General features: G+C 51.4%; 1 protein-coding gene across 3 annotated transcripts in view; it reads left to right on the forward strand.

Annotated features, from left to right (window-relative positions):
* DUSP8 (dual specificity phosphatase 8) overlaps positions 1-19,690 on the forward strand; it is a 32,693-nt gene extending 13,003 nt beyond the window's left edge. For 2 of the 3 annotated variants that reach the window (XM_042813925.1, XM_042813926.1), the window contains exons 3-7: positions 2,403-2,541; positions 15,738-15,904; positions 17,700-17,859; positions 18,064-18,187; positions 18,556-19,690. In XM_042813925.1, the coding sequence (XP_042669859.1) occupies positions 2,403-2,541; positions 15,738-15,904; positions 17,700-17,859; positions 18,064-18,187; positions 18,556-19,633 (1,668 nt within the window). In that variant the 3' untranslated portion in view covers positions 19,634-19,690. Of the gene's footprint in view, positions 1-2,402; positions 2,542-9,753; positions 10,067-15,737; positions 15,905-17,699; positions 17,860-18,063; positions 18,188-18,555 lie in introns of those variants that run through there. The other variant, XM_042813927.1, reaches the window with a different exon arrangement.
* Positions 19,691-20,874: the final 1,184 nt, after the last annotated feature.

Raw genomic sequence — 20,874 nt, forward strand, 5'->3', positions numbered from 1 at the left:
GAGCCGTGATGTGTGCTGTGTTCCCATTGTACACACATATTTTCCCCAGGAGCTGCATGACTGGAGCAGACCTGTGGCCCACAGTCTGGGCTAAGAAACTGCAGCACTTATCCATTTCCCAGCGAATCACTTTTATATTTTTATTTTATTCTGTGGAATTCTAATTTTTACAGCAACAGTCTTCCTTGGCACAAAAACACTCTACCTGCATTGGTTTTGTTTTCAAACCCAATGCCAACTGGAACCATTCAGCTCCTCAGAGCCATTTCAGGGGAAGAGGGTGTGGGAAATTTGTTCTCTGGGGTTCATTTTGAGTTCTGAAGGGAAATGCTGAGAAGTTCACTCCTTTAAGATCTCCTTGGAAAGTCATCCCACATCTTGACCTGTTCTCTCTTCCCAGAACGTAGCTGTCTCTGGGAATGGCTGTAGCAGTGGTTCGAGGCATGACAGCAGTCTACGAGGGCTGTGGGGATGTGTATTTATTTACTGGAGGAGCCCAGCTCTGGAAGCAGCTGCTTTGCTCTAGGGAAAGCCAGGGCTTATTTCTGTACCCTGTGCCCGGCTGCTTTTTATGTTTATGGAAGTGGTGTTATTTCAGTGGAGTGATTCACTCTGTTTTGAAACAGTATGTGACTGAAATGTCTGGAGTAATTGGGATAATAAGAATGCCTCACTCTTATCTTAGCCCAGCTCACCTGGAGGGCTCAGACTGTCCTGCATGGCAGATAAGTGCCATTTGGAGGTATGAACCTATTCAGTGCCCAGAACAAAGTAAGGAGATACATGTGAGAGATACCTCTGGGGGAGGAATGGGCTCCCCAGGAATGCCCAGTGGGTTCTCCAAAGGTGATGCTCCTTCAAGGCTTGGGGACAGAGACCTGAGTGACTTGGTGGGACCATAGCACCTGTGGTAGGAAATGGTTGGTGGTTGGACTCAGTGATGACAGTTGAACTCAATGATGGTTTGACTGAATGATAGTTGGACTTGGTGAGGGTTGGACTTGATAATTTAGAAGGCCTTTTCCAACCTAGATGATTCTAGGGTTGTGTGAAATACCTGTTCTATCTGAGCCATGGGACTGGAAATGCCAGCACTTCCATGTGTGATGTGTCATGAATCCTTCATTTCGCAATGCATGTTTTTCTTCAAGTCAGGCTTTCTCCCCTTCCCATTTCCACAGCCCTTGCCCACCATGCTGGATATTTGTTTCTGCAGCAGGCCATGCAAGGCCAGTGCTTGTTTGGCATTTACATCGAGTGAAACCTTATAACTTTAATAAGATGTAAACCGTGTCACACATATCTGCTGTTGCTCAGCAACCCTGCAGTAATGGCCAAAACAAAGCCTCCCCGTGCAGAGGGAACACTAAATCCTATTGTGGGATAATTCTGCTCGGCCAGAGCTGCTATCTCCCGTGATGCCCCCCCGTGGCCATCCTGGACGGGGTGCGAGCCTCTGCCCAATCCCCTCCTTGCCTCACTTTTGGGGAGATGCATTTGTGGTGCTTCAGGCTGAGTTTTCAGGACAGCATACTGTGGCGGAGGGCAAAGAAAGCCATGAAGAATGTCAGTGGCACATCCAGAAGTGGCCACTGATTTTACTCACCTTGCACAGTTTTCAATGTCTTATTTTAAAATTCTCCATCCTTTCCTCTTCTCTCTCCTCCTGCCACTTCCTTTTCTTTCCTCCCTTCATCCTGCTGACCCACGTGGCCAAACTGGCTTCCCGGTGCCCCACTGATTTCCAATGGCTGTTCTCAGCCCTGCAATGAGTGATACGCTCTGTAAAATCCACGTGCACTGTAGTTTTATTGGGATGCAACTCCCATTTCAGGGCAGAGGAGAAACTGCATAGGATGTCAAAGCTGCCCAGCTGCTGCTTCGTTACAGCTTGAGGTCTGAATCTGCTTTGGGAAGATGTCGGCACACCTCAGGGTGTTGCAGAAAACTTGCCCTAGGGATTGGGGGAATATATTTTGAACACAATGTTTGTGGTTGTATTACTATCTATAGCAACTCAAAGGTAATGGCAAGCGAATGGTAGAGCAAAAGGAGGGGAATGTTTATGAGTGCAACCCAGTTCAAGGAGTCTCATAATGAGGTTCTGATCCTTACTGAAGAGATATGCATGGGGAGGGTTTTGCTGATCACCTGAATGGGATGCAGCAGCTCCAATTCTCTCATTTCACTGGGAGTGCAGAGGGATGTCACACCAGAAAGGCTTCCTGTGCATGGGGAGGAATGACTGGCCGGTGTTGATGTTGGAGTACTCATTTACATCTGTGGGGCAGACACAGATGTGCAGTACCCAAACCATAGTGGTTGTGCTCCCCCCACAGAGCACCACGTGCAGAATTGAGTCCGGAGTTTCTCTAATGCCAGTTTTTTGCTATTCCTCACAGGTGGAGGCAGAGGAGCACCAGGACGTGGTGGTCTATGACCAGAGCACACGGGACGTGACCGGCTTGGCTGCTGACAGCTTCCTCTCCATTCTCCTGGGCAAGCTGGACAGCTGTTTCCACAGTGTCTCCATCCTCACAGGTAGGAGCGGAACCTCTCAAGGGCAGCAGAAGTGATGATGATGATGGTGGTGCTGTTGCACTGTAGGATTATGGTCCCCTTGGTGTGGCTCTGTGTTACCATTTCACTTGATGCTTATGTGGTTATTGTGGATTTATGGTGTAGTGGCCATATGCTCTGTGATGAGAGTGTTATACTGAAGGGAAAGTTGAAGCTGCCTCTAATTCCAGTGGCTGGGGAACTGCCTGGATGGCTACTTCCAGCCCAAACCATTCTATGGTTGTATACTTGGGGTAAATGCCATTAAACCAGAGTTATGGTGGGGAGAGCAGAGGAATAATGGGAATAAAACACCCAGGTCTGACAGTTTGAGGATTTCAAAGGCAAGCAAAGGCTACGGAATCATGCTAAAGATGGTTAGCATGGAGCTATATTGAGGCCAATGTCCAAGGTTTTCATGGTTTACCCAGGGCACAGCTTGGTGCATAATGCCAAAATGGAGAATGCAGATTTGGTCACGTCCTGGAGGAAGTCTGCCTTGTCTCTGGGATAAGTCAGGAAGGAGCCTTTGTTGCAGACCTAAGAAAATGCCATGCTCTGGTCCCTTGTAAGGATGATGTCACTCACTGACACCCAGCCCATGCAAGCAAATGAGCACCCCTGGTTTTGACAGCTGTCTCTGTTCTCCCTGGATGTGGCGCCAAAGACCCCCATGCAGGTTTGTGTCTGCCTGCACTAGGTGTGTGAGATGGAGTTTAAGACCCCCAATTAAAACCCGTTTACAGGCTTCCCAGACCTTCCCTTCCACCCTGCCTTCCCCCTGCTGAAGTCCTCAAAGAACTGCATTCCCGACTGGTAGTTGCTGAGGTTTTGGCAAAGCCTCTGCTGCTCCCTGTGCCTCAGGATGGCAAGCAGCACGGCCTGGAGCCTGCTAATGGGGAATGCAGGCTGTTAATGCATGGAAAAGAAGAAAAAAAAGAAAAAAAAGGAACTGAAATGTAGCACACTGGGTCATGGCTGCTGAGTTTTATATGGAAATCATGACTCAAAAACACTGCTGAAAGCATCCAGAGGGAGGCTGGGCATGCTTTCTGACACACACAGTTTCCTCCTTGCTGTAATGTGGGCAGCAGCTGGGATATTTTTGACCCAGGTCTGCAGTGCCTGGGAGGTCTGAAGGGGATGTATGTGAGGCCAGAGCCTGACCCCTTGCCAGGCTCAAGGTAGGGCCCCCCTGCCTTGCAGTCAGGTATGCATCCTACTAAAGCATCGGGTTCCATCCTGATCTTGCCCACATCCATGTGTCATCCCTACTCCTTGGTCTGAGGAGATGGGGGAGCACAAAGAGACTTCAGCCCAGCCCAGGCACTTCATCCTGCTCAAAGCCATCCCGCTGCTACCCTATCTCCCCATCCCATCTGTGGCAGTGGGCATGCACTGAAATTTGGAGAAACCCAGAGACTTGCTAAAAGGTGCAAGCAACTGGGTCCTAGGCATCCCCAAACCAGTGTGCCCGCCGTAAGCAGCCCCAAAGCCATTTGGGATCCCCAACTTGCGTTGTCCACAGCAGGGACAGGACACAGGAGTTCCCAGTGAGTGGCTTTAGGCTCATCAGTTTTCATTTGTTTCAGTGTCCCAAAACATCTCACTTGGTCCTTGTTGTTCATCAATCCTGTTTGAATCAATCTACCTCAGAGCAGTTGATGGAGGGTGGGGTAAAACCCCAGGAACTGAGGTGGCAGGAGTGAGGGCAGGGACTCCTCAAGGGTTAACAGCCCCAGAGCAGCAATTCCAGCAGGGCTCAGAAGGAGGAATCTGAGTCAATTATTCCCAGTCTTGGAAATCATCATCATCTCTTCTTTCTCCACCCCCCCCCCCTTTTTTTTTTAATTGTGTAAGTATAAATAGTGCTGCTTGCTGCCCTCCATCCGTGGGAGCAGAAAGCCTGTTGATTTATATGGTTTTCCTGACATCACATGAAGTGGTGGAAAACTGAATGGAGCCAACATTTTTCCTGCATTACGTAATGCCCCCTCCCTCCCTTCAGCCCAGCTTTGCTATTCCTGCAGGAGCCTGACTGTTCTTTAACCTTTGTTTATTTCAGCACAAACCCTTGCTTTTTTTCTTTGCTTTTTCTTTTTTTTTTTTTTTTTTTTTATTTTTTTTTTTTTTTTTGTACCTTTTTTTCTCCCCTTTGCAAACCCCCGCTTTGTTTTTATTAGCAGCCATTATCTGTTTATGAAGCGGCAGCAGTCTGGCTCCATCGGTTGCTGATGGCTCAGGCAATGGCAGCCCTCATGCTGGAGCCCAGCCAGCGCTGTGGTGCTGAGCATCTGGGTGCTGAGCATCAACGCTCCTCTGAATGAAAGCAAACAAAGCCCGATCTCCCCGACCTCCTCCGCAGCTCAGCAAAGCAGTGGGTGAGGGCTTGGGATGCTCCTCCGGATGATGATTGCACAAAGCAGGGCTCCGGTTCTTCAAAGGAGATGATGTTCGACTTCCTTAGGGATGTTCCAGTTTTTCACTGGGTCCAGTATGGAGCGAGTAGGATGCTGGTGGAGAGTCCTCAGCTTTATCTTTGCAGTATCGCACCGACCTGAAACTGGCCCCTCGCTTGCTGAGCTCTGGTCATGAGCTTTTCATCTGGCTCGAGAGCACATGTGAGATCATCTTCGGCCCCCTGCCCCCTCTCCGTTTGTACCAATTCTTCAAGGAATGTTTAAATTTTCCAGTCCTGTTCTTTCTAAATTTGGAGCGTCTGTTTACTCCCAGGATTTGGAAAGAATGTAACAGTATCATCAGTGAGAAATCCCTCCCAGGCCTCTCCATCCTCCACCAACCAGCCTTCTCGGTGCTACTGGTCCTGGCCCAGGTCTTCTCCATCCTGGCAGTGCCATGGACAGGGACAGTGATGGCATTTGGTTTCAACTCTTGGTCTTCCCCATTGAAGGTGTTGGGTTTTCTTGGGCAACCTCTCCAGTGGAGTGCAAAGCTTGGGTGTGTTCTGTTTTCACTGTATGGTGAGCAGGGGGAATGGTTTTAAACTGAGACGGGAGAAGTTTAGGTTAGATATTAGGTGGAAGTTTTTCACACAGAGGGTGATGACACACTGGTTGCCCGAGGAGGTCATGGATGCCCCATCAACATTCAAGGCCAGGCTGGATGTGGCTCTGGGCAGCCTGGTCTGGTGGTTGGTGACCCTGCACATAGCAGGGAGTTTGAAACCAGATGATCATTGTGGTCCTTTTCAAACCAGGCCATTCTATGATTCATTCTGATTCTGTGAGATGAGGTCTGTATTGGAAGTTTCATCTCCTTGGTGAGGTCACTCCACTTCCTAAGGGGTGAGCGTTGCCCTCCCCAAGGAGCTGAGAAGCAGAGAGAATGAAAGGCTCGCTCTCATCATCATCACTAAAGTGTAATGATGGTAGCAGAGTTGTAACTGAACAGTGTTCTTGATCTGGAGGGGGCTGATCTCATTCACAAGCTCAGAGCAATTATTGAGGAGGTTTGAGAATGAAGGAATTTTGTATAAATCTACCAAAGCCAGGTGACTTAAGAGCAGACAAAGCATACAGTGAAAAAAAAAAAAAAAAAAAAGGGGGAATTTACATTGCAAAAACTGATCTGAGCTACCCAGCACCACCTGGGCTCAGCACAGGCTGAAACAAGGGCCTGGGGGAAGGTGATTAAAAAGAAAAGAAAAAGCACTTTTTCAGAGGTGTGGTGTTAGGGTTTTGTTTTGTGTTTTTGCTGTACTGGGACAGTCCTAAAATGAGCTTGAAAAATATCATCTGAAACCAGAGGCAGAAAATACCCCAAGCACGCATATTTTTGAGTTTAGCTCAGAAGATGGAAGGTGGCAAAGGCAGCTCTCTTTATTCCGCGCTTGTGGGTGGGTTTGGTTCCCACAGAGCCTCTGCCAGGCATGTGGGTCTGAGGATGCTCGTGGAGGCCAAGTGTGAGGGCTGGCTCAGGAACCCTTTGATTGTGATGTCTGAGAGCATCTGTGGGCTTGCAGAGTGAATCCAGCAGATAGATCCACACGTGTTTTCCTCTAAAGCTCATCTAAAATCTACTCCCGTGAAGAAACAAAGGAGGATACGTGGACAAGCGCACCAAGTATCCCAGAGGTTATCACACCCTGCTTTCCTCAGGAGCTCAGTGTGGTGCACAGGGGGGTACCTGCAGTGACTCTCCTCTTTTGCCTGCCTTTAAATGCCAGATGTTTAGAGAGCTGGATGCAGAGCACTGGTTATGTGGGACCACAGGGCAGGATGCTGCAGTGCTCACTGCATTTGGGATGCTTCTTCAGGCCCAGTCACCCAATCCAGAGGGTTGAGGTGGCCCCTTCTCACACCACTACCAGAGCCAGGAGATGTCTGCAGGGGTTTGGGCTCCCTTGGGACCATCAACCGCATCCCTGGGAGGGGTTAAGCCAGGTCATGTATGTGTGAGCTGATTGTATTCCAGACCTATGCTCTAAACCTCCCTGTTTAGCAGCGCTGTCGTCAGACAACTTGTTTTTCCGATTCTATAATTACCCCATGGATCTTCCCTTCCCCCTTCAGGCTGCGTTTTCAACATTTGGACCCAGAAAAGGCGAGCAAAACGGGGCAGGGGAGGAGACGGGGCTACAGAGGAGCAGCCCACCGGTTGCTGAGACTTCAGAAATCATCATGTAATTTCATTTCTCATTTCTGGAAAGCTGCAGGGAGGAAAGAAACTTCCCCAGGAGGAGATCGCAATGGGCAGGAACCCGTGCCCGGTTATGATTTCCTTCCTTCTGAGAAACCTGCCTCCCCTTTTCCTGAGGCCTTGGCCTCCCACATGCAAAGGTCTGCGATTGCGGTTCTTACCAGGTCCGGGTGCTGGGTGGGGAGAGGAAATGCTGGCTGCAGCCCAGGGGATCACAGGCAGGAGGGAGCTGGGAGTAGGGCTGTGCCTGGGGAAAGGTGCCCGCAGGTCTGCTGCCTGGTGGAGAAAGAAGGCTGCATTTATATGAGAGTAGGAGGTACGTAGGTCAGCATCCCTGAGTAGAAAACTGGGTCTAAATGCATCTTGAAATAACTTGTGCCTAGGGCCCTTGCAAGCCTGAGTGAGTCCAAACCAACTGGCAACCAGAAGAGGGCAAGGGAAGGCGAGTGCATGCTTGTGTTCTGTTTGGGGGGGGCAGGTTGATGATAGCACTCCCAACTTCACCACCTGCCTACTATTGCCCCTCTGCGTGGCCTGGTGATGATTTTCACCCCAGAGAAGTTCCAAATGTCCCTGGAAGAGTTCAAGAAATGTACAGATGTGGCATTGAGGGATGTGGTTCAATGGGCACGGTGGTGACAAGTGATGGTTGGATTAGAGGTGATCATAGTGGTCTTTTCCAGCCTTAATGATTCCATGATTCTGTGATTCTATGAAATGCACTGGGTGTCAGGCAAACAGAACTGCTCACCAGCAGGGAGATGCCAATGGAATCGGTGGTGCAGCTGGCAGTGCTACAGCATTGGTGGAGGCATCTCCATTGCCAGCAGTTGTTCATGCTGCCCACCAGCATGTGTCCCTTTTCCCTGGGAATTGGTGGAGTCACCAGTTCCTGGAGGTGTTCAAGAAACATGGAGATGTGTCTCAGTGCCCTGTGGTCCGAGGCAGGATGTGGATGGGTTTCCGGTTGGACTTAAATGATCTTAGTGGTCTTTCCCAACCTTAATGATTGCATTCTATTCTAGTCTGCACCCTCTGCTGCAAAGGTGGGGATACCAAATGCAGGGCCACCTCTGTGAGGGTTGGCACCTTGGGCATCACGGGGAGTTGCTGCAGGAGCTGCTCACTGACTGTTGCTTTTGGGAGAATGTGGCTTCTCGCTCTTCTAGCCTTGCTGGAGCATGCTTTGAATTTTCTCCAACCTCTGCCCCACATCTGATAATCATCAAGCCATATTTGTTACAACAACAAGGCTCATTAGGAGGCAGGCTCCGCTCGGATGGGAAGGGGGGAGGGGAGAGCACTTAGTTAATGCCGATGACCTCATCTCATGTGATGTCATTCAAAGGAAAAACACTGAAGTCACTCGCATATGGCTCAGCCTGGGGTTTTTCAGCCTATAAAGCTCCAGATTTTCAAAGACACAATGCATGCCCCTTCCCCCTCCTCCCTTCCCCCCCCCCCTCCGCCTCCTCCGCTTACTATAATCCTGAATGATTTTCTGGAGGCCTGGGCTCAGACCAATAAACTTGCAACAAGCAGTGTGGAGACATATTAAGGAGTCTCACAGGTGGGAAAGAGGGGATGTAAGTAATTCTCTCCCCCGGGACAAAAGGAAAGCAGAATATGTACTAGTCCCAACCTGCCTCAGAAGTCCTCATGCAGAGAAAGAGCCCAGTGGGATTGGGGAGGACTACTCATTAATGCCACCTCTCGCTGTACTTTTGGAAGCATCTTGTCCAACTCATGGCTTTGCTCCTCCAGACTGATGCAGACAGCTCTGGGGTGAGCCATGAGCAGTCCATCACAGATGCCTTTCCCCTCCTGTTGTTTGAGACCACTCTGGGATGGGCATTCCTTGTGGCCAATGGACTTAAGGGCAGGGGCTGAGGATGAGGGAGGAAGAAGAGCTGGCAACAAGGTCCCAGACTCTGCCATGCAGCGGTTGCCTGTTATATGCCAGAAGATAATTGTACCTTTCTGCCTCATTTTCCCCTTGGAATGGAAATGGTGGTAATCCCCTTCCCCATGTTTGGGTTCCTAGCTACCCATCCCGTGGATGTACATTGTTCCTGGGGCATGTGGAAGGGGCATAGCCATGGGGTATCCACTGACAGGGTGCAGGGATGAGGGCAGGGGCACAGCCGTTAGCGCAAACCCATTTCCTTCCCGGCGCTTCCTCTCTCCAACCCCCTGTCCCCGAATTAACCCAGCAGGACTAAACCCAGCGGGCTGCTCGTGTCCTCCCGCAGCAGCTGCAGGGGGGGAGCGTGGCCGCATCCTGCGAGGAGGGCGGGAGGGAAAAGAGCTGTTGCGCCTTTAAGCAGCGAGCAAAGCATATGTCAGGCGCGCAGCCCCTGAGTTGTCCTGCGTGTCTGTGTGCTGAGTAAGGAATGCGGTTGCATGCCTGACCCGTTAGCTATGAGCCGCCGTGGTGGATGGATCAGCGGGGCTGCTGCTCATGTGCTGAGCTCATTCAGGCTGGAGCGGGAGCTGCACGCGCAGGCAGCCAGCGCAGCGCAGGCAGGGGAAGGGGCAAAGCTGCCCCCCCCCACCACCATCACCACCCCCAGCCCATCTCTCCTCTTTTTAGCTTCTTCTGAAAGCTGGCGCAGGGGGAGGCTCTGAGGGCTGCTGATTCGGCGAGGTGGCGTAGGGTTTTTTCGGCCCGCCAGCTGTTGTTTTGTTAGGGAGAGAGGTGCCCCCGCGAGCAGCAGCTCGGCTGCCTGGATGCCTGTGGACGTGATGCTCGCTCCCTCCGAGGACCAGTTCTGGACAGACGTGCATGAGGGGCAGATGAAGCTGAAAATAAGGGTGCGGAGGATGAAGGAGAGCAGGGACATGCGAGGTTTGTCAGGCGGCCGGCTCCTTGCCTCGCGATGCGGACGGAGGGGGCGGCGGGGGGCAGCCCGGCCCCGGCTCTGCGCGGGGATGGAGATGGGGAGTGCAGCGCGATACAAAGAGAGCGGGCAGCGGTGAGACTGAGGCGACGAGGAGCGAGAGCACGCAATGGGCAGAAGCCATTTGGGAGGCGGCGGGATGCGAACGGGCGATGCGCGGATGAGGGGTCCGTCTCCCGGGTTTCCCCTGCGGTCCCTGAGGATGCCGCATCCCCGGTGAGGGGGAGCGGTGTGGGGCTGAGGGTGGGTGGGGGCAGAGAGGTGCGGGGGGAGAGATGGATGGAGCGGCACTGCGGCTGCCGGAGGAGCCATTTCGCTTCATTCGTGGTGCTGCTGCACGCCCAGCTGTGGGTTGGTTGCTTTCAGCAAAGGGTTCGGCAGCTTATTGCTGTGCCGGGTGAAGGACGGGCAGAGGAGGGAGATATTAACTGGAGCAGCTTAAAAATCTGCCGAGCCTGGGATGACCTAGATTGCCGAACGGTTGAATCAAGAAACTTCCCCTCCATCACCATTTAAAATGGGAGCCTGCTAAAAGTGCTTGACAGGTTTTTGTGGCACGAACCACATAACCCAGCGATGGTGTCATTAGTAATAAGTCAGTCCTGGAAATGACACATTTTCCTTTACATAGAACGAGTAAGGTCGGTCCAAAGCAGCACAGTCACTGGAGGGAAATGAAGCCCAGCAGCTCTGGGAGCATGTCTGTGTTTGTGTGGGTGGAGGGCTTCCTTTCTGCTGCTTTTCTTTTTTTTTTTTTTTTTTTTTTTTTTTTAAGGAAGTTCTCTGCTTGTGTGGTGTGAGCAATAAGGTGGGGGTCCAGGACCGATCCCCAAGGTCACCCCAAAGCTGCTGGGGGTGATGTTTGGGGAAATGGGGAATTCACGTGAATCAGGAACAGGGCTGATTCATCGGCTTTCTCATCGCACCCGCTTGGAAAATAAAAAGAGTCAGCAATAGGGATGATGAAACGTGGAGCTGAATAAAGGGAGGATGAAAGCAGAGCCTGAGATGGGGAAAGTGTAAGGGCTGGGCAGGATGGAGGGAGGGCAGCAGATAGCTCCTCCATTGCACTGCGATGGGTGAAAGCAGGAGCTGGAGGGGGCCCATGTGCGTGGCTGGCTGTGGTATATCAGGAGGGCTGTGCAGGATTGGGCTTAGCAATGATGAGTGCAGAAAGCGTGCTTTGCAGTGACAGGCAGTACAGCAGAGAGGCAGCTCATCCATTGCTGCAGCCAGGAGATGGCAGCTGGCCAGGATGCAGAGCAGTGGGAATTCACCCAGTGAGCACCGGGCATCACTGCTATGGGAAATAGCAAGGGGATAGCAGGGGGAAAACTCAACCACTGGCACCAGGAAGCTCTGAGGAAGCCGGGAGCTTCCCATCGTGAAGTGAGTAATGGTGACAGTAAGCAGCATTGCATCACAGCACCCGGCTCAGCTCCCACCCAGCACAAGCAGCAGGGAGCCGGCGCTTCACAAGGAGGGATTTTCCCAGCAGCTTGGAGGATGACATGCGCTGTGCCCGGCCCCTCTGCCACCCTTCTTTCCATTCAATCTGCCGTTGAGGCAAGGTTCTTGTAACATCCCCAGCTCTTGTCAAAATCTCCCAGAATCCCATTTTGGAGGCTGTTCGGCTGCACCCCAGCCCAGCACTGCTGAGATGTATGCTGGAGCGTGTGCCTGCTGCCCCTTGCCACGTGCCACCCTGGCAGCGGCTGCCAGCACTGTAGGCATCTTAATGAGAGCTGGGCAGAGCCTCTCTCAGCCTGCTCTTGGGAGTTTTGGGAGGGGTTAGGGGTCTTCAGCACAGTGTGGCAGCATCTCTACGCTTACTGGGCTGTTAGCTGGTAGGCACTGGGGCTGTGCCAGACGGCTGCAAAAGCTCTGACACCTGCTCGGAAACCCCCAGCAGCTTCTTAATGTTTGCTATAGGTACAGTGAGGGTGGGCTGTAAAGCACCTCTTTAACACTTGCTGTGGCTCTCCTGTCTGCTCCTGGTCTTGGGGCTTGCAGCTCTGGCTGGCTGCTGCAGAATGGTGACAAAGTGCAGCAATATATCACTTCTTCCCTATCTCCTTTTGGGCAAGCTGTTGTGTTTTTGCCAGAGGTGGGGACAACGTCCGAGGCTGGAAAACAGATGAGGTGTTGCCACTGTCCACGCCATGAGCTGCATTTCCAAATGCTGATGATAGGAGAATGGCTGGACTGGATAATCTTAGAGGTCTTTTCTTGTTGATTCTATGATAAAGTGACAATGGAGAGGTCCCTGGTGCCTCTCGCACCCTCTGATATTATCCATATTCCTGGCACCAACACAGGAGCTCTTTGTTCCCAACAAATCCACCTTCACTTGAAAGCTCTTTGATGCACAGCAGGGAGAGCCTAGTGAAGATGAAGGTGGACATGGGATAGCAGTGTGGGACTTCTCCCCTCCTCTGCTGGCCACCAGATACTACCCCATCTCCAGGGCCATGCAGCAGGGCTGCAAGCAATAATGCCCAGGATTATTTCTCTGGAGATATTGCTGAATGAGCCCCCAACATTTAGGGGCTCTAAAAGCCCCCAGCTTTCCCCTGGTGCTGCCTCATGGCTTCTTTCTTTGCCAAAAGCCCCTCACCAGCAAGCCAGGCCATGGGGAAACATCAATAAGACTCATAAGCATCCACATACATCAGATAGAACTCTTTCCTGACCCAAATTCTCCATGTACCCAGAGGAAGGAAGATCACCGGGCTCCACTGCTCTTTGAACAAAGGCTGGGGTATGTGGCCTGGGGTGCAAAGGGGAAAGCCGAGGTATTGGTGGGAACACTGCCAGGGACACTCACCGCCTTTGGGATTGTTTGGAAGAGCTTCTTTGCTTTCTAAAAATGTAAGGCATGCTGGAGCAGCCGTCACAGGCGGGGTGAGTACTGCTGTGGGGTTGGAGTAGCAGTGGGTACTCATCTCTAGGGTTTCCCCTGAGCAGCTGTGAGAGGGGTGGAGAGCGTGGGGGAAATAAGGACAGGAGGGATGGAAGCACAGCTGAAGGAGATTTGCCTGGGGCCAACAAGTGGCCTATGCCCCCACTGCTGCTTCCCATGCAGGGGAGGCCAAGGGGGAGAAGGCAATGCCGGCGTGTCCCAGCCTGCTGTAGCGATGAGGTCACCGTATGCTCATGGCTTTTGAAGAGGGATCTGAAGCTGGAGGCAGCCTCGGGCAGCTCTTGATGGGTAGGAGCAAGAGTGAGAGGCTGGGGAACGGAGCACTGCTCTCTCGTGCTGTACGTGTGCCCTGCTCCCCATAAACACACTGAGTTTCTCTGGAAACCCCCCACATCATTGTGCACGAGTCAAATCTGTGTCCTATTACACCCTACACGCTTGCAGAAGGCACGCTTTCTTCACCATGCAAACCTTTCTCCCCCAGCTTCTCCCCACGTGTGCTTGCAGCTCGAGTGGGGCAACGACACGTGTGCAGGGTGCTGATTTACACTCCTTGGCAATGGGGACGCGGCACCAGGGTGAGTGGTAATCAGAGCTGCACTGCACCTGTGCTGGGCCTCCTTCTTTTGCTGTGATTTAATGTCCCAGTTGAGAGGTGATGTCATTTCAGAGGGAGCCAAAGAAGAGGAAGTGCTAGAGAAGATGATAAGGTGCTTTAACTCTTTGCCTCCTGACTCAGGCAAGTTTTAAAGCTGAGCCTTGTGTTAGCCACCAGCCAGGGAAATGTAAGAAAGAGGAGGAAGGTTGGCTGGAGGACGTTTTCTGGGGTTGATGCAGGAGCTGCTCCCCTGGACGAGGCTGTAACTTACAAGATGCAAGGAGATGGTGATGGAAGATGGTGTGAGTATGATTTCATGCCCTGCTCTGATTTCCAGGAATTTGCTTCAGAAGAATCGGCAGAACTGCCACAAAACCCTAGAGAAGGTATACTGAGCATGCCAAGCCTGCTCTGTTTCCAAGAGAAGAGGCTGAGTGGAGCAGTCATTAGTGAGGGCTCATTAAAAGGACTCATTCCACTGCAGAGATAGGCCGTAGTGTTGAATGCTGTGGTGCTGCATCCAATATAGGAACTTTCAAAAGGAGGAAGTACACAGGTCCCAGTCAAACCCCAGAGTCTTCACTGCCCTTTGGGTGATGTGCTCACTTTTTATGATTGGAAAGATCTCTGGGAATGTTGGTTGGGCTGATATAACCCAAGGTGCCCACTATTACAAAGATGTACTGCTCAGGTGTCTTCTTCTGGAAGGGAATGAGGTTGGGCCACCATCTTACTGTACCCTAGGAAATAGGATCTCTATGCAAGAGAAGTCATTGTAGTCTTCCAGTGTTGGCAAATAAATGTTTGGATGTATTGTGACTCGGCACACAACAATAGAGGTAGAGGCTGCAAGCTCAGATCCAATTTCAAGCTACACCAGTAACTGTCACTCAGTCTTTTACATTACAGAGCATGATTCCACAAATCGAGATAACCAGTGCCCTTATGTGACCATGCACGATGTGCAGAAGTGCTCTGTGTTGCTACAGCAATGCTCACTGCCCTGCCGAAGCCTCTATTCCTGCCGCATGAGTGGGAAACTGGCTTTGGGGCAGGTTTGTTTCCATTTAGACCATGCATTTGATGGTGCCAGACACCATACCATTGTCAGATGCTACCTATTGCAGCCCCAGCCGGGCATTTTCTCTCAACAGTAGGCTTTGATATGCTGAGATGGTCTGAGTAGCTTGTTGTGGAACACTGGGCACTGCTTGCTGTCATGTTCACCCAGGTCAGACTGTGAAAAACAGTGAGGAAATCTGTTCAAGATAAATTAAATTTCTCTACTTCTGGCAAAATGCACATTGCAGCCCCTCTCCAATTTTGCAGGCTTCCTTTTCTAATTAGTGCCACCGTGCAAACCGGGCCAGCCTTTGGCTATTAGAAAGGCAGGAAATCTGTGCATAATATCACTGCCAGACTGTGAGCCAGCTCAAGTGCAATGGCCTACAGGTAGCCATGTGGTACTCTGGTCAGAAATCCCAGGCTTGGGCTTGTTCAGCAATCAAGTCATGTTTTTTACTAGCAAAAAGTGACCCTAGTTATTCCCAGAGGGTAAGCAGGTTCCTGTCATTTGGATGAAGTTGTGAAAGGTAGGAGGCAATGCAAGGCCATTTCAAGTTGTACCAGAGGAGGTTTAGATTGAACCTTAGGAGAAATTACTTTATGAAGGTGATCCAGCATTCAAATGGGCTGCCCAGGGAAGTGGTGCAGTTCTCATCCCTGAGAGATACTGAAAAGATGTGTGGATGTTGTGTTAAGTTTAGTGATGGAACTTGGTAAGTCAGATTAATGACTGGGCTTAATGGTCTTGAAGGTCTTTTCCAAACCTAGACGATTGTATGATTCTAAGTTACCTCATATGTGCATTAATATCCAGCTGCAGCAGGAAAAAGAAGAGCTGGCTCTTCTGTGTGTGTGTGGCACAGTCATCGCAATGTGTCTGCAGGGGTTAACAATGGTTGTTGGATTTTTGTTCTGCAAAGCTCTGCACTCATCATGGGCAGTTATCACCATTTCATCCCCAGCCCTCCAGGTGACAAGTACTGCTGGTCCCAGACTTGCTGCTGTGAGCTCAATGCCCCTTTTTTCTCTGCAGGAGGCTTTGCCACCTTTTCATCCTGTTTCCCGGGGCTCTGTGAGGGGAAGCCAGCTGCCATCCTGCCGATGAGCATCTCCCAGCCCTGCTTGCCTGTGGCCAATGTTGGCCCCACACGCATCCTGCCGCATCTCTACCTGGGCTCCCAGAAGGATGTCCTGAACAAGGTACAGCCTCATTGCAGAGATGTGTCTGCCCTGTCCTGTCTAGGAGAGGGCTGGGTGGTGACTCCTCCAGCCATGAAGAGAGTAGAAGTATGGGGATGGGCAGCTTTGGCCAGGGGCTTGTTCGGGAGACTCAAAAGTGGGCAAAATTTGGCTAGGGGGAGGGAGGAGAAAGGAGGGATACTGCGCTTTTGAAGTGCTGGAAGGACAGCAGCATGACGTCATGGCAGGGAAAGAATTTTGTTTAAAGGGAAAATAACAGCAAGAAGAAAGAAAGAGGAATTGCAGCTAAAATGCCACTGGCAGGAGGGAGCCAGGCAGACATTCTTGCTCAGGGCAGGAGTGAGTAGAGGGACCAGGAGAGCAGAGCAGGATAGAGACAGAAATGGGGGAGAAAAAAAAAACATATAGGGAGTAGAATGAAATGAAGGAGAAAAATGCCAAGAATGTGAGCTTAGAAGCTGGCTGGCTCAGTGGAGCCAAGGCTGGGTTCTGTGGAGCCAAGGCTGGGGACAGCCTTTCTGTGAGCTGGGGTGGGCAGGGACTGGCCACCAGACAGCCACAGACAAAATCTCCTGAGGGCCAATGTCAACCAAGAAAATTTATGGTTTCCTTTCCTCCCCACCTCCTCAGAGGGTTTTGTTTATCTTTTGGAGCTGTGTTTTCTGCCAGCACTGCAGTGTGGTGGCCAGAAGATGCTCCATTCGTAGGCAGCAGAGTGGGGTCAAGTGCAGAGGTCACATAAAGGCAATGCTTCTCCCCTCCAACACATTGAGAGGCACACTGCACATATGGAAGGATTCCTCTACTCATAGATTTATTTTCTCCTCCTGTTTAATTCCAGATCTTCTCTGAAATAGTTCAGTTCAGGCAGCTGACACAGGCATTCTCCGTTCCTATATGCAACATGCCCTTGGTTGTACAGACAATACATAATCAGGTGGGAAGGGGAAAGGACAGCCGGGAATTTTGTGTCAGCAACACGTGTAGATGAAGCTGTATTTGTCCTGGGAGGGAGAAAATGGAGCTTGGTGCGTTTATAGCAGTATGTGCCCAGCAAGCCAGTTCCCTAGGGGATAGTCCATAGGTCACCCCTTTATTGCAGTATTTCACCTGACCCTGGTTATCTTGTCATTTTATTGACTCAAATATGGGCAGCGATGGTGGCTACTGAGTGACTGAAGCAAAAAATCACAGAAAAATGGCCCAGATTCACTCCAGAGTCAAAAAGAGGGAAAAGATGGTTCCTCTCAAGTGGATGTTCTGAGTTATAAGTCACTAAAGCCTGAAATGGGCCTCTTGTAGGCTGAAGTGCAGCACAATTTAGTGAAGAAGTGTGAGCAACTAGTAAGACTGTAAGAACTCCCAGTGCTTTTCAGTGTGGGTTGAAAATAAAAAAAAAAGAGTGGACATTGGTTAGTATGGAGTGCTACCGATAACCAAGTTGGTTGGTGAGGCACCACTCCTCTCTCAGTGGATACTTTCTGAACTTTCAGTGAGACTTCTCATTGGTTTCCTTTCTTACTTTCCCATATGGAATGCCTTTCCAGGATTCTTTGGTCAGGCTGAGGTACCAAAGTAAAGATCTGCTGAATTACAAGCCAGCAGTATTTAAATGGGCACATCTCTCTCAGCCAGTCTGTGCTGAGCATCAGTTAGGTAGCATCAGCTGGTTGACCAGTTGGGTCAAGGAGCCAGCAGAAGACCCGTAGGAGCAAATATTGGGATGGCTAACAGCCAGGAGTGTGTGGAGAAGCACAGAACTGAGCTGATCCTTCAATTCCTTCTCTCCCACCAGGACTTGATGACGCAGAATGGGATAAGCTACGTCCTCAATGCCAGCAACTCCTGTCCCAAGCCAGACTTCATCTGTGATAGTCACTTCATGCGCATTCCTGTCAATGACAACTACTGTGAGAAGCTGCTTCCCTGGTTGGATAAATCCATTGAATTTATTGGTGAGCTTTCATTACAATAATTACAGACCCATCAGTTAGCCCTCGAAATCTGGTCTCTTATTCTGTCCTCCACAGCCTATTCCCAGCGACTCTTCTCCTTTCACACACAGGAGCTGAGGGTTGGGGATAGAGGCCAGAGTCATTCTGCACAGTGTCTCTGATCGTATCGATGTTTTCTCTCTGTTTTTCTCTACTGTGCTCCAGACAAGGCCAAGGTGTCCAGTTGCCAAGTGATCGTGCACTGCTTGGCAGGGATATCCCGGTCAGCCACCATCGCTATCGCCTACATCATGAAGACCATGGGTATGTCATCAGACGATGCTTACAGGTGAGCATTTCCCAGAGGACAGGGAGGGGTTGTGCTGGTGTGCCTCAGTCCAGGGAAGGAAAGCAGCCTGAGCCCAGAAGGAGAGGGTGGTTGCTCCTTGAAGCTCTGTCTTACCTTGGCGAAGTGCTGGTGAAACCGAACCAAAGCATTCCTTCACACAGTGCATGCAATGATGGGAGCAGTAAAATGATGTGTGGGCAGGCAAAACCCCCAGAATCTGAGCAACCCTAACTTTAGTCAGGGAGGTCCCAGACCTCTTTGTTCAGAAGGTTCTGGATAATGCCTCTTCTCCCAAAGAGGCCAAGAGATTAGAGGGTGATTTACTGAAGGACTAAGCACCAACCAGGGCTGTCTGTGCCTCTTGGCAGGTTTGTTAAGGACCGCCGCCCATCGATCTCACCCAACTTCAACTTCCTGGGCCAGCTCCTGGAGTATGAGAGGAGCTTAAAGCTCCTTAAGGCCCTGAAGGCCCAGGGCGACCGGGGTGAAGGAGAAGCTCCTCAGGACCCAACCGAGGCATCTGAGGCTGGCAGGCACCCCACATCGTCTACCTCAGAGAAGGTTGAGGACGTACCAAGAAGCACAACCTCTGCACCCCCACCCAGTGACCCTGAAAGGCAAGGTGGGCCACCCAAGGTCTTGTCACCCACGGCACTGCAGCAGGGACTCAATGGCTTGCACCTTTCCTCGGAGCGCATCCAGGACACCAACCGCTTGAAACGCTCCTTCTCCCTGGACATCAAATCCGCCTACTCCCCTGGCCTGCGGCAGGACCCCCCAGGCCTTCCCAGCACTGGGGAGGCCCCCAAGCTCTGCAAGTTGGACAGCCCCTCGGCAACCAGCGGCCAGTTCTCCCCAGTGCCCGACAGCCCTGACTGGCCCAGTGGGCCAGACCTCCTGCTGGAAGCCAAGGTGAGGCAGCGACGCAAGCACCGGCACCAAGCCGGCTCACCAGCCCACGGCCTCAGCCTCAACATCGGCTCTGCCCGCAAGAGCCCTGGGGCGGACGACAGCCTCCAGCCAAGGCTCAGCCTGCCTGGCCCACCGCCGGCCTCCAATGGCTCCTGGGGGAGCGTCCACCTCGATTCCCCCAGCACCCCCTCCTCTGAGGGAGGATGGTACTTCGGCACGGACTCAGCCAGTAGCAGTAGCGGTGGCACCGGCGGTGGGACTCTGTTCAGCGGCACCAGCCCGTACCCCCCGTTTGGTTGCAATGGGATGCCGGGGGGCTGTGAAATCAGACTGAGGGACAAGCAGCGGGCCGAGGCGCGGGATGGGAGGCACAGCTGGCATGAGGAAGCCGGCGCTGAGAAGCAGTTCAAGAGGAGGAGTTGCCAGATGGAGTTCGAGGAGACCATGTCCGAGGGCAGGTCCCGGGAGGAGCTGGGCAAAATAGGCAAACAGTCGAGCTTTTCGGGCAGCATGGAGATCATCGAGGTGTCCTGACACCCATCATGGGTGGTTAGAAAGAGAGGGGTGGGGGGATATTTAAGATGGGAAGAGATGCAGGGAGGGCGGGTGGGGAGTATTTATACCCGCGTGCGCATTTTCAGAAGCACGCACATTGAAATGAAAGCAAAGAGGAATGAATCCAGAGTCAGGAAACATCACGGTGAATGCTTAGTGTCCCCCCCTATGCCCACCCTGGTTCTCCCACCCTAGCAGCCTCCAGCTCGCGGTGACATCACCCTGGGCTTTTGCACATGGAGCAGTGATGGGAGAGCAGCCCTCAGAGCCACATACTTGAATCTGGGGCGTAAAATTTGAAAGGGAAGGGGCAGGAATTACCATTTGGGGTTGGGAGGGTGAGCAGAGCCTGTTCTTGGCTGGGGCAGGATGTGGTCCCATGAGGACAGAGCACAGCACCACTCTGTCGAAGTGGGGAAGAGGCAACCCAGCTATCCCTCCCCACACCCCAGTGCACTAAGCATGTGCCCCCGTGTTTCTCTGGCTGAGTATCCTAAAGATGCTGCACTAGAGCAGCCCTATACATATATAAATATATATTATATATAATATAAAGAAAACACACACACACAAAGGAAAAAAGGTAAATGGTTTTACTGCGATTTTTATTGAGACGTAAATAATATTTCAATTTTTTTTTGTTTTGTTTTTAATTTATTGAAGCTGTTTCATTCTGGCAATGATTTGCAGACAATGTGGGGCGGTACTTTCAGCTCTATTTTTACTGTGTATGGTATTTAAATCTGAAATACGAGTTTCTAAGCAATATCTGAGGCCTGTGGCTCCTTCTATAGATCATGTCGACGACAAAGATTTTCCCCCATTCCCTCTGAGTGCAGCAAAAAGGGGACAGAAAACTCTTTGGAGCACCTTTTCTAGAAACAAACAAGTGAACAAGGAAGTCATAAAATCTTAAAACACAAACTGAGCCAGAAAACTCCCTTTCTGGAAGCTGCTGCCACTTCTTCGCTCCCTTGGTCCCTGTTTTCTTCCCCTACCCCATCACAGCCATCATTCCCATCCTGGCCATCATCATCCCTTTCCCTCCCTCGTGCTGCCCTTTCTGGCTGGAGACAGAGAGGAATGAGTCACTGAGATTGGAGGGAAGGGCACTGGGCATCCCCAGGGATACGCATGGAAGGAGAAGGCATCCAATGCCACAGCAGCATTGGGAGGGAAGTTTGATGGTGGTTAGGATTTCATCTAAGGGGTGTCTTGCC

The sequence above is a fragment of the Centrocercus urophasianus genome, unplaced genomic scaffold (assembly GCF_019232065.1).
Source record: "Centrocercus urophasianus isolate 14NV4802_14NV808 unplaced genomic scaffold, USGS_Curo_1.0 seq_14, whole genome shotgun sequence".
NCBI lineage: Eukaryota > Metazoa > Chordata > Aves > Galliformes > Phasianidae > Centrocercus > Centrocercus urophasianus.